The sequence below is a fragment of the Tursiops truncatus genome, chromosome 19, assembly GCF_011762595.2.
Source record: "Tursiops truncatus isolate mTurTru1 chromosome 19, mTurTru1.mat.Y, whole genome shotgun sequence".
Classification (NCBI taxonomy): Eukaryota; Metazoa; Chordata; class Mammalia; order Artiodactyla; family Delphinidae; genus Tursiops; species Tursiops truncatus.
The window spans coordinates 7,263,407-7,277,073 of NC_047052.1; the positions used below are offsets into that span (position 1 = coordinate 7,263,407).

Here is a 13,667-nt window from a genome sequence, read left to right on the forward strand (position 1 = left end):
CAAATCTTGTACGTATTAAAATATTTGCTGATAAGAGAACATTATGTCTAGGATTTGCCTAAGGTACTGCAGGAAAAAAAAATTGGAGGGCTGAGGCGAGACAATTTTGGCAAAATGTGGGTAATTGCTGCAGGAGGGCAATGGGTATACTATTCTTGTCTCTTCTACGTATATGGAAATTTTGAAAATGCCCTTCATAAAAGACTAAAAGAGGAACATTCAAATCCTAACTGACCATATGAGCCAAGTATCCCATCTTTCTGAACCTCAGATTCCCCATGGTTTGGCACACAGTAAGCGATCGATACAAGAAAGCCATTACTAACGCTCCTGTTTCTATTGCACACAGTCTGCTCTGTCACTCAGCACCAGCTGATGCTCTTTCTCTCCCTTGTCCTCCAGAAGAAATGCAGTGCCCCAGGCCCGAGGTGGGCCCAAGAGACGCTGGGAAGGACTGTGCCTACAGGCAGTGTCTCTACCTTCAGTGGAGCACCTACAGCAAGAGCTGCTGTTGCTGGAGCCCCAGGGCTTTTCCCAGGGCCAAAGCCACACCCAGGCACTGGGGCAGCTGCAGACCCTGAAGGGTTGCCTAGGGGGACAGCCCAGAACCCCGCCTCCAGCACACTTGAGGTAATACACTCCCTTGGGTGCTCCCAGCCTGGGGCCTGCAGGGAGAGCACATCCCGATACCTTGGAAGGTTATTCATCCAGATCTCCCCAAGAAGCAGCGATTATGGACTGCACAAATTCAGGGAAGAGGACTTTGAACAGGGTGATTTTGCCAGATGACAGTTAGAGCCCTTTGTACAGCACTTTACAGTTTATAACCATTTTCACGTGGGTGTTTCCTAGCTGCACACTCTTGGACAAGCCCCTCATCCTCTCTGAGCCATAGCTTCCTTACCTGTAACATGGGAATGATAATGCCTATCTCCTGGTTCAAACCTAAGAAGAATTTAAAAGGGCCTGGTCCATGAAGAGCAGCATGTGGGCTAAGCGTGGAAGGGCCTGGAGACCAAAGTCCTCTCCAGGGTCCCATTGTCACTGCTGGCATAGCAAACATTTTGTTTACCAAACATTTGCTTTCATCTCCATGTGAACTGCCTTCCTCCCCTTTGAGGTCCCAAACCCCTACCCCCTTTTTCTCTGAGATGCCACATAACCCTCAGTTGCCTAACTTGTCCTTGAGCCTTATATTCTTCTGGAGCCCCTATATATATGTAATTAAATTTTTTTTTCTCCTGTTAATCTGTCTCGTGTTAATTAGACCAGCCAGAAGAATCTAGAAAGGGTAGAGGGAAATTTTTTTTCTTCCCCAACAACAGCACCATAATTCAGTGAAAAAATGACCATTTTTTTGAGATGTATTCTAAAATAATTGGTGATGATTTTATATTACGTATGAAATTTATTTTTAAATATTCCGGAAAAAAAAGAAAGCATGTGGGGATAGATGATACACGTTTGACAAGGAGGTGATGGTTGTTGAAAGTAGTTGATGAGGGTTCACTGTACTCACTGATTTCCGTATAATGGGGAGTTTTCATAATAAAAACTTAAGTACCAGCCTTCTAGGCTTGCCATGAGGAATAACAGATAAAACCTGTATAAAGCAGTTTGCATGGGGACTGGCTCCTAGTAAGCACTGAATAAAGGTGACCTGAATAGAATATATGTATGTGCACCGGATAGAATACAGAATAGGATAGAGGAGAATACTGAGGGTCTGAGGGGTCAAGGAGCTTGGCCAAGGTCACGCAGCTGGTAGGGTTGGGGCACGGTTTGAACTGGAGCCCAAATGGTGCCCCCCTGATTATACTCATCCGCTCTTGCAGCTCCGGGCAGGCAAGCAAGCCCCCTCGAGGCCTCCCCTGGTGGTGTGTCCTGGTGGGCTGGCTCCTGGTGGCAGCCACCAGCGGAGTGGCAGCCTTCTTCACCATGCTCTTATGGCCTGCACTACGGGCGGGTCAGCCCCCTCAAGTGGCTCACCTCCATGGCCGTCTCCTTGGTGGAGAGTGTGTTTGTCACCCAGCCCCTGAAGGTCAGGACCCCTGTGTGGCTGCCCTCCTGCCCTCCTTCCCTCCACCCATGATTTCCCTCCTGCCAGCTGCCCAGCTCTTAGGCTTCAGCAATTCCTTCATCTATTCAATCTATTCATTCAACAAACCCACTTGGAGCACCACTTCTGGGTGGACCTGGGGCAGCAAGGTAACTACCAGGATAACCCATGCTCCCTCAGGGCCAGATGCTGACATTTCATCATCACAATCACCCTTAGGAGGGGCCTCACCTCCATTTTACAGATGAGAAAACCTGAGGTTAAGAGAATAAGGTCACCAAAAAATCTTGCCCTTAGGCCACATGTATAAATAGGAATGATATCATATTTCCTCAGGTCTAGGATGCTTTTGATTGTGAGATGAGCCAGCAACTTACACAAACTTTACCTTCAGAAAAAAACCCACCAAGCCATTAAATGTGTGCATGAACTGGAAATACTCCTATTTCTGAAAATGTAAAATTACGCAAGAGAGCAGTGAGAGTCAAAGAGACCCTGAGCCCCGCCTGGAAGGAGCCAGGCAGCAGGAATACTGTGTCGGGGGAGCTGCAGAAGTGAGGGAATATTTAGAGAAAATCCTTCCACCTACGAGGCATCACAGAATCCCCCACCCTCATTCTTCCCTGAACAGCCTTCGTCAGAGACTTAAACAGCTCCTGACACCTCCCTCAATCTAGTCTGAGAATATTAAGAACAGAGTCCTGAACCTTTTTGTTCCCCAATCAAACCACAGAATCCTTCTGTGCTTGTGCACTGAAGGTGCACAGACAATGTAATGGAAGAAATTACTTAACACGGAAAGAAAGGGAGGGAGGGAAGGAGGGAGGAGGCAGGTGTAAGCAGCTATGCTAGTGAGTCACCAGGCTGAGGGGTAGGAGAAAGGCCAGCAGGTGGGAGGGCTGGAGAATGCCGGAAGCAGCGTGAGCTCAAGGATTTGCTGGTCTCTGCCTGGTTGGTGGCCAGGCACGCAAGCCCTGCCCCTGACCCTTTATGACCACGTCCCCTCTCTGCAGAGGATGGCTTCCCCAGAGCATGGCTCCTGCACCCAGGACACAAGTGTGGCTCCCGTTCTACCCAAGCTCAGACCAGGAATTGACAGGGAGTTTCCAACACAGGCTTGGGGTTCACAGTGGGTGCCTTCCAGGTGCTGGGGTTCGCTGCTTTCTTTGCGCTGGTGTTGAAGACAGTGGAGGATGAGGAGGAGCCTGTGGCCCCCCTCCCGGGACGTGTCTCTGGCCCAGGTAATGGTGCCCGGGTGCAGGCAGGGCTCTGGAACCTGACAAGGCTGGGAAAGCCCCGTGGAGCCCAGACACTGGGTGGTCCCGGCCTCAGGCCTTCGCTCCCCATCAGCCTTCACCCTGACTATTGAAGCACCCCCAATCCATCCAGGGACAAGTGACTCTTCCTCTGTCTCTTGGGCAACCTGTTCCTCCCCTATCCGAGCCCTTCTGTCTGACACCTAAGCATGAAGAGGCACCATGGGGTTCACGTTCTTCAAGGGCCATCATCCTCTGTGTAATCCCAAGCAGGCAGCTTTCTTCCCCAGGGCTCAGGTCATTAGACAACCAAAAAACAACAAGCTTGTGTGCGTGAGGGGTGTGAGGGAGCTATAATTAGGGTTCTAAGACAAAGGTCTGCAAACAACAGCCAGGGGGCCAAATCTAGCCCAGCGCCTGTTTTTGTAAAGAGTTTTAGTGGAACACAGCCATGCTGACTGGTCAGAGGAGCCCACGACCAGCCCTCTTCCCCCCAACCTGATTTCTCACTTCCCAGCCAAAACTCCTGAGGGTGTCTCCAATAAGAGAATTACAAAAAACAAACAAGCAAGCAGAACAGATTCAACACTCTAATAGTCTACACAGAGATTTTGACTTTCAGGGGAAGTAAAACGGGAACAAACGAAAGCCCACATCCCTACATCATCATGCAGTGTGGTGACCTCCTCATGGGACTGTATTCTTCTGCCCTACAATAGGGATTTGGCTTTGTAGATCCAAAAAGTCCATTAAAACCATCTTCCCAAGTCAAAAGAGTAATTTTTCTCCAAAGAGACGACAGCCTCCTGACCAATCAAATATTCATTCAGTAATTCCTTTGGCAATTATCCAGGGAGTACTTTCTGTGTGCCAGGCAGTACAATGGCTTCGGAACATGATTTACATAAAATCCAGTCATTGTAAGTGTATAATTACTGATTTTAGTAAATTTATAGAGTCGTGCAACTATCACCACAATTCAGATTTAGAACAGCTTTTTGGAACTTACCCCCAAAAGTTCCCTCTTGCCCATTTGAAGTCAATCCCCACTCTCAGCCTCAGCCCTGGCAACACAGCACTGACTGGAGGGAACAGGCTGCTGCTCTTGGAATGAACAGCCCATCTGGGAAGACGCATTAAACAAGTAAATGCACAAAACGACTTGTAAGAGAGAATGAGGGGGCAGAATAAGAGGGTGGCTCCTAGAGGATGGGAGAGGGAGGGTCTGAACACTGGGCATGTGCAAAGGCCCTGAGGTGGGACAAGAGCTTGTCATTTTATAGCAATTACTGACAGGGTGGCCAGAGCATGGGGAGCTGTGTGTGCATGGAAGGAATGCTTCAAGATGAGGGCAGAGAGGTGGATGGGGAGCAGGTCATACAGGGCCCTGTAGGGCCCGGGGCCATGCCGGGGTTTTGGAGTGTTTGAAATAGGAGAGCAGCATGATTGGACTTGTGATTTTGTGACTGCTCTTGGAGACCAGAGGTATTGGGTCAAAAGTAGAAGTGCGGAGGCCAGTAGGAAGACTACTGAAATGGTCCAGACTAGAGGTGGCATGCATTAGCAGTGGGGGTGGACAGAGGGGCATGGATCCAAAGGATAGCTGGGTCAATATACCCCTATCAGACTGGCTAGAAAGAGTGATAACACCAAATGCTGACAAGGACGCAGAGAAACTGGAGCATTCATACGTTGCTGGTGGGAATGTAAAATGGTACAGCCATTCTGGAAAAGTTTGGCAGTTCCTTTCAAAACTAAAAATGGGCTTACCATACACCCCAGAAATTACACTCTTGGGCATTTATCCCAGAGAAATGAAGAATTATTTTCATACAGGAACTTGTACACAAATGTTCACAGAAGCTTCATTTGTAACAGTCAAAAGATATTTAGCCACTCCTAGGAATCTACCCAGGAGAAATGAAAATATATGTCCACACAACACATTCATAGCAACATTATTCTTAATAGACCAAACTAGGAGTAATCCAAATATCCATCAACAGGTGAATGGATAAACAAAAGGTAGTATGTCAGTACAATGGAATATTACTCAACAATAAAAAGAAACTAACTACAGGAAATTCCCTGGCGGTCCATTGGTTAGGACTCTTGCGCTTCCACTGCAGGGGGCCCAGGTCTGACTCCTGGTCAGGGAACTAAGGTCCTGCAAGCCACATGGTGCGGGAGAAAAAAAAAAAAAGAAAGGGAAAGAAAAAGAAACAAACTACTAATATACACAACATGGACAAACACCAAACCATCGTGCTAAGTGAAAGATGCCAGATACAAGAAACTATGTACATATGATTCCATTTATATGAAAAGTCCAGAGAAAAGAATCTATGAAGACAGAAAGAAAATTAATGGGGCTAAGGGTGGGGATAGAGTGGGAGTAGAGACCAATTTCAGGGACATGAGGAAACTTTTGGGGGTGACAGAAATGTTCTAAAACTAGGTTGTGGTGATGGTGGCACAACTCTACAAATTTACTAAAATCACTGAATTGCAGGCTTCCAACGGGTGAAATTATGAAAATTATAGGTCAATAAGGTGGTTTGAAAAAGAAGATACTTGGAATTACATATAACAGGACTTTGAGATATTAGTAACCTTCATCCTTCCATCCTTCCAAGTTTTGGAAGCACTGGGATCCATCTTAGAGTTCAGGAACACAGAAAGACAGCATCCAGGAATCAGTAAGACTTCAGGTGAGGAAGGCATCTGTGCTTTCAGTATGAGGAGAATTCTCCAGCTGGAGAAGAAGGGACGGAATTCTGAGCACTGGGATAGCATGGGCAGAGGCATGGAGGGTAGCATTGGGAAATGGCTCCCAAGGAGGAGGAACAGTGGATCCCGTTGTACCTGGTGAGGGAAGTCTCATGGTTGCAAACGTACAAGCTGGTTCCACTGCCCATTTGGGGGACTGTCCTTGTGCCCTTGCTTTCACAGACCCCTCTGCCTTGTTCCAAGCACGAAGAAATAGCAGAAGGGACATCTACCAGAAGCCTCTGGCCTCTGACGTTGAGAAGATGAAAACCACCCACCTCAAGGAACAGAAAGCACTTGCCTTAATCAGAGAAATCTTGGGTAGGCAGCCAAGATTACTTACGAGCAACCTTCCCACTCGCTGGTTCTCAACATAGATTTGAGCAGATGTGGTACAATCTCTGACAGGCCCACACTGCTTCTGGGCCCATCGCTCCAGATATCTACTCTCCCCAGCTTCTCCCCTAAACTTAAAATCCTTCCGTGGCTCTTCCAGGCCCCTGGATAACGTCCAAACTCCCTGCTGTGCTCCACCCACCCAGGTCACCTCTCTCGGCCCCTTGTGCCCTCAGCTCCAGTGACACTGCGTCATGCAGCTCCTGACCCAGGCCCTCTGGCATCTAGTCTGCCTGGAATGTGCGCACCCTCCTCCCTGCCTTTTCCTCTGGTTAATTCCTTTTATTCTTCAATTCTCAGCCCAAAGGCTGTGTCGTCAGAGAGGCTCCTCTGGCCCGCTGACCAGACGCTTTCAAACCTCACTGTGTGTCTTAGTCTGGGTTCCCCCACAGGCAGATCTGGACATAAGCAGTTGGTTTGGGAGGTGATCCTGAGAAGCACTGGTAGGAAAAAGTGCAGGAAAGAGACGGAAGCCGATGGAAGGCGGTTGGTGAGTGGGTTCCATGTGGGCAACTGGGGCTCAGTCCTGCTGAGACCTCGGGAGGGCCTAGCGTAGTACGTACCCCCTAGTTGCCACCCACCAGGTCACTGGTGAGGGCTGCTTCCGAGGAGGGCGCTGACCCTGCCGCAGCCCTGGTCTGCCCTCCCACGGGGAGCCCACGTGGCCAAACCACAGAGTGGCGGAGCTTGCATAGGAGCTGCATGCACAGAATGAAAAACAAGACAGATGTGGGCAGAACCCCAACAAGTCATCTTGGAGCGGGGGTGCCAGAATGCAGATTCCCAGGCCTTGGGCCCAGAGATTCTAGTCAGTAACGTTCTGCGTCCCCCAACATGATTCTGATGTCGGGCCTCCTAAACTAAATCTTTGTACCTACTGGGCCCTTAGGTCACACTCACCTGTCTACAGGTGTGCTCCATGAGGGCAGGGAACACGTCTGTCGTCTTTATTGCTCTATCCTCAGCACTGCAACATGGCAGAGCCTCATTTTTTTTTTTTTTTTTTTTTTTGGCCACACCATGCAGCATGTGGGACCTTAGTTCTCCGACCAGGGATTGAACCCCTGCCTCCTGCAGTGGACGCTCCGAGACCTAACCACTGGACCGCCTGGGAACTCCCCAGAGCCCCATTTAAAAAAAATTCTATTTAAGAAACATTCATACAGCACGAAGTCCGTTCAGGCACTATTTTAAGTGCTTTATAAATATTAATTTGTTGACTCCCTCATCACAACCCTGTGTGACAGAATTATCCCCATTTCACAGACGACGAGAGTGAGGCACAGAGGGGTTAAGTCACTTGTGAAGGGCACATGGATAGGAAGTGGCAGAGCTGGGATTGGAACCCAGGCAGGAGGCTCATGGCCTGTGAACTTTACTACTTTCTGCTGTCCTTATAAGGACTGATTCCTTTGTCACCAGAGGGGTGAGTGGCTGGTCTACAAGACCTCAACTGTTCTGAGCCATGTGCCTTTCCAGTTCCTGCCCTGGACTTGGTAGGAGCTGGGGCCTCTGCCTGACCAGGGGCTGTGCCTCCCTTCCCAGCGCACCTGGGCTCCCTGTGGATGCCGCTGCTCGTGGCCTACGGGCAGGGGGACCCCAGCGCCACCACTTCAACAGACACCTTGGGCACAGCTTCACCCGAGGCTTTTCAGCCGTGCTGGACTTTCAGGACTTGTTCACGTGGGCCAACACCACCCTCGTGAGCAACCTGGACAGTCATCACCCAGGTACCGTCCACCCACCCCAGGACGTGGGTCAGCTCCCTCCTGGGAACAACTGTGGGTCACTGTCAACTTCAGCCTTACAGAGAACCAATAACCACAGAGCCATATGCTTTGAAGGAGAGACCCTCTGAGGGTCCCTAGCCCTCCCTGGATGCAGAGTGGAGAACCTCCTTCTTAGATAACTGAGCAGGAATTGGCCAGGTAGAAATGGTGTGCCAGGCAGAAGGGACAACATGAGAAAAGGCAAGCCTGAAACACCAAGGCACTATACTTCCTGGAACTACAGAGCGTGGAGTGCGACTTCAGTGTACAGTAGGAGTTGAGGACCCACAAAAAGCAGAGCAGGAGAGAGGAACAGGGGCCAGATCATGAAGGCTCTGGAAGCTCATAGTTTATGCTTAAGGGAGTGAGGAGCCATTGACAGCTTCTCGGTGAGGCAGTAACATAATCAAATCTGTGGTAGAAGCTGCATTGGAAGTTGGAGTTGAGGGTAGGTAAGTTAGGATGCTGGGCAAAAATGATGCGACTGATGTAGGGATGGGGGCAGAGGTGATGGAGACACGGGGTGGGAGCAGACAACACTGAAACGGTACTATTGGTGGGCCTCGTTGACCCTTAGGATGTGGGCATCGAGGGAAAGGACATAAATGGTCTCCAAGTTGATGACGGGGTAGGAGTTGCCATTCCCCAGGAGAAGTTATGCAAGAAGTAGACCAGGTCCAAGGTGGGGAGATGGTGATGAATGGTTGAATGTAGTCTGTGGTTGGCCATGAACTTCTCTTGGCTAATTCTACAACGGGCACACTGAAATTCACGTTAGCATCCAGGCCAGAAAGCTTGGGATGTGTTAAGATGATGTTGATGGCTAGATTTATCCACTTGTTTCTCATCTCCAGGCTTTATCACTGATGGGAACTCCAAGCTGGTGGGCAGTGCCCAGATACGCCAAGTGAGGGTCCAGGAAAGCTCTTGCGCTCTTGCCCTGCAGCTGCAGGCTTCTCTCTTTTTTTTTTTTTTTTGCTGTACATGGGCCTCTCACTGTTGTGGCCTCTCCCGTTGCAGAGCACAGGCTCCGGACGCACAGGCTCAGCGGCCATGGCTCACAGGCCCAGGCGTTCCGCGGCATGTGGGATCTTCCCGGCCTGGGGCACGAACCCGTGTCCCCTGCGTCGGCAGGCGGACTCTCAACCACTGCGCCACCAGGGAAGCCCTGCAGGCTTCCCTTGATGGATGCCGTGTGCCATATTCCCTGGACGTTGAAGACCTGTCAGACTATGGGGAAGGCTGGAATGCCTCCGTCCTCAATAACAGCAATGACTTTTCCCAGGCTTGGCAGTACCAGAGCCAGAGCCAGCGCCGAGGGTATCCCATCTGGAGCTAACTCACTGTGTACCGGGGAGGAGGTTACGTGGTCCCCTTGGGGACTGATCGCCAAAGTGTGTCAAGGTAAGGCTCACTGGATTCACATGCAGCAGAGGAAAGACATTTGCTCAAGTCCAGGTCTGATTGGAGGGTGCAGCTTTCACAACAGGGCCGAGCCAAGCTCATTGTATCATTGTGGGGAGGGGCTGGGGGATTCAGAGGCATTCAGGTCATATTTTCAGGCCCCTGGAAACTGTGCAATCTCAGAGTTCAAAGGGAAATCCTGCTTCCAGCATTCTCAGCCTGGTGCACCAAGCCTGGTGGCCTCTGCTAGAGCCAATACAGGGATGGGAAACTTAGTACGACGTAAAGTGTCCGCCACCAGGCAAGTAGGAAGTGGTGAAGGCACTTAACCTTAACCAAGAATTATGCAGGGTCTGAGGTCTCACCCTACTCATAAGCTAACACACTAGCCTGTTTCATGGATGCTGGCAGAAGACACAAGACTCCTAGATCAGAGACAAAGGATTTCATTACTCACAGCAAAAGCAGTAGCAGAGCTTCATGGTGTTCGAAGTCAGTTCCCTAGGAAGGGCCACGACAGATGCTTGCCCATGCAGTGAGTTACAGTACCAAGGAGGAACACTGAGCTTGGAGCATTCACTTTTTCTACAGTGGCAGAAGCAAGCCTGCTCTTTGTCTGAAGGAGGATGTTACCTCATCCCTTGAGGTTGCTCACTGCAAACTCAGCCCTGAGATGATGCCTGGGTAAAGCCCTGCCAGAGCCTTGCACTCCTGGAATACTCAGCACGAATGTGCAGGGACACTCAGGGCCCACACACACTGTGTCTCCCAGCACGCTCTGGAGTCAGAGAGCCCTAGGTTTGAAACCCTGGCACTGCTCCTGTTAGCTGTGTAGTCCCCGGTGAGTTAGTGAACCCATGTGAACCTCCATCTCCTCCATGGCACTATTACAGCTCCAAGGAACACAGGGAGCAAGCCCCAAAGGAGGACACCTGGCAGGGGTCCCCTGGGATTAAGGACAGGCCAGGAATAGCTTATTTCCACATAATAGGTGTTTTCCTGCCACTCTGAACAACTGATACTCTCTCTCTGCTTCTATGTATCAAAGCAGGACGCAGACCCACCAGGGACAGGGCATGTTTTAAAACAGGCCCATCATTACTGCTCTAAGTAATAACAGCTATTATTACTACATGTGCACACACACATGCACACGCACACACACACACTTCTATTTCCTCTTCACAATGATCCTGAGGCACTGGTGTTAACACTATTGCAGATGAGGAAACTGAGGCCTGAAGACATTATCAGATTTCCCACAAGGCAGGCAAGATTTGAACCCAGGTCCCTCTGGCATGTGCTCTTTCCACGGCACCCGTGAGCAGATCTCCAGGAACTGGTCTTGTGAACTGCCAGCCCAAGAGGGACTGTGACAGTTGCAGCTGCTGCCTGCCTAAGCCCCTGATGCTCTATGTGGCTGCTCTAACACCATGGTCCTCAAACTTTAAAATGCATCATATACGAAGTACTATGTATAAAATTGGGACTTCCCTGGTGGTCCAGTGGTTAAGACTCTGTGCTTCCACTGCAGGGGGCATGGGCTCGATCCCCGGTCGGGGAACTAAGATGCTACATGCTGTGCAGCATGGCCAAAAAAATAAAAAATAAAATAGGCACGCAACAAGGAGATATATATCTATATATCTATATATATCTATATCTATCTATATATATATAAAATATAATTCCCAAGTGAATTATAGCCCTTATTCTGTAATAACTTTTAATTAATTAATTAGGCTGCACCGGGTCTTAGTTGTGGCACACGGGATCTTCGTTGTGGCATGCGGGATCTTTTTCGTTGTGGTGCGCAGGCTTCTCTAGTTGTGGCACACAGGCTCAGTAGTTGCGGAGTGTGGGCTTAGTTGCCCTGCGGCATGTGGGATCTTAGTTCCCTGACCAGGGGGCAAACCCACATCCTCTGCATTGGCAGGTGGATTCTTAACCACTGGACCACCAGGTAAGTCTCTGGAATAACTTTTAATGGAGTAAAACCTATAAAGGTACTGAATCACTATGCTGTACACCTGAAACTAACATTGTAAATCAACTATACTTATAGATAGATAGATAGATAGACAGACAGATAGATATAATGTTTAAAACAAACCAAAAAACCGCCAGTCATAATCCCTCGGATGGCTCATCAAAACACAAATTCCCAGGTCCCACCCCCAGAGTTTCTGACTGGGGAGATCTGGGGTGGAGCTTGAGAATCTGCAATTCTAACAAGTTTCCAGATGATGTGATGCTACCAGTCTGGGGACTGCATTTTCGAACCTCTGCTCTGACGGCCAGGGGACCTTTGCACATGGGATGGGAAACTGAGGCCCAGAAGGAGGAAATTAATTCCCCAAGATCATGGCAAATGAAGGGCAGACTAGAATCACGTCTCCTGATTCGTGGGACTCTGTTCATTACATCAGTGATTCCCAGCCCTGACTGTACATTAGAAACACCTGGAGGCTTTTGGCAATGCCTGCCACTGCACCTGAGACCAATAAAAACAGAATTCCTAGGAGAAGGATCCAAGCACTGGTATCTTGAAATCTCCCGTGTGGTTTGCATACACAGCCAAGATTGAGAACCCACTGGAAAAATGACTAAAGAAAACAATTTAGGTGATGACAAACAAATTTAACTTTTCATGAAGTGGACTGTCTCCATTCAGAGATCTGCAAAATGGAGTGGAAGGCAGGAAGCTTTTGTAGGGTAAAGAATAATGAACAAGGAAGCGGAAAATAGAAAGTATCTGATTGGCCAGGGCCACAGAGTCAACCTTGTTTGGGATGAGAAGGAAGAGGAAATAAGTATAGAGCCTGGAATTTGCCTGGTGTTTGGGGATTAGTGACTGGATATACTGCCTTTCTGGTCAAGGGGAGCCTTTACAGAGACACAAAAGTTATCCAAGTTTCAGTTTGCTGACATGGCACCCTGCATAGGAGCAGCTCCATCTTGGGCCCAGAAATTTATTTCAGGATGTTCATATGGTTACTTTGGTTTAAATTTTGAGAAACCACCAAACTGTTTTCCATTTCACATTCCCAGCAGCAATGAGCGTCTTTGTACACAAATTCCTAATAGCCTTTGTGGGGGTTGGGGGGGTGGTGGAGGGCATCTTGTCATTCTCAATGGAGGGGAAGAAGGAACCCCCTGGGGATAAAGAAGGAACCCTGTGGGGATAAAGGCAGGAGTGAACACCCTTGGGATTCCCAGAAGGAGGTCAATTCCAACACAAAAGCAACACTAAACAGTGAAGTGACTTTGGCAGGGACCAAATTGGACGATAAAACCATGGTTTCCCCTTAGAAAGAAAAGCCCTCAAAGAGAATGGCCCTACCTAAGTTGTATGGTTCTTTCTCCCTCTGCAGCTGTCGGAGGAAGGAGAGATCATCGATTTGCTACTGATGAAGATACTCAGTTTCCTGGGCATTAAATGTAAAAGACAGGAGCCTGGAAGCAGCAGTGAGCTGCCTGAGCTGCTGTCAGAGGCCTGGGCCCCTCAACCTGTATCAGCTGTGCCCCAAATTTAAGCTGTTGGTCCAGGCACAATCATCTGTAGAGTAGGGGAGGGTCAGCATCTTAGGCCTACACTTACCAGTGATTCTGTAATCTCTCCTGGTCAATATTTTTGTGTGTCCATAGAAGAGTTACCAAACCTGGCAAGCAAAAAAAAAAAAAAAGGAAAAATACATACATACCTCTATACAGTTGCCACCACTATCATAGACTGTTTGTTCAAATATATTTTCAACTAGAAATATAACAAATATTGTCTGGAGTTCGGGGGGGGGTGGGAAATCCCCTCTACAGACTGATTATTTCATCTTCTTGGTCAGTCAGGAGTTGCCTTTGAATGATTCTAGTTCAGGGTTTCCTCAACTGTGTCCAGGAGATGCTAATGGGGGTCATATTAGTTTGCTAGGGCTGCCAGAACAAAGTACCACAAACCGGCTAGCTTAAAACAACAGAAATGTGTTGCTCCACAGTTCTGGAGGAGAGAAGTCCAAA

At 48.9% G+C, this 13,667-nt stretch overlaps 1 protein-coding gene across 1 annotated transcript in view; it reads left to right on the forward strand.

The window, feature by feature from the left end:
• LOC101332953 (polycystin-1-like protein 2) overlaps positions 1 to 13,189 on the forward strand; it is an 83,103-nt gene extending 69,914 nt beyond the window's left edge. The window contains 11 exon segments of the mRNA XM_073796779.1: positions 414 to 483; positions 486 to 630; positions 1,836 to 1,944; positions 1,946 to 2,041; positions 3,204 to 3,300; positions 6,268 to 6,405; positions 8,026 to 8,085; positions 8,088 to 8,210; positions 9,104 to 9,653; positions 10,245 to 10,299; positions 13,028 to 13,189. Coding sequence (XP_073652880.1) covers positions 414 to 483; positions 486 to 630; positions 1,836 to 1,944; positions 1,946 to 2,041; positions 3,204 to 3,300; positions 6,268 to 6,405; positions 8,026 to 8,085; positions 8,088 to 8,210; positions 9,104 to 9,653; positions 10,245 to 10,299; positions 13,028 to 13,189 — 1,605 coding nt within the window.
• The last annotated feature ends 478 nt before the right edge of the window (positions 13,190 to 13,667 follow it).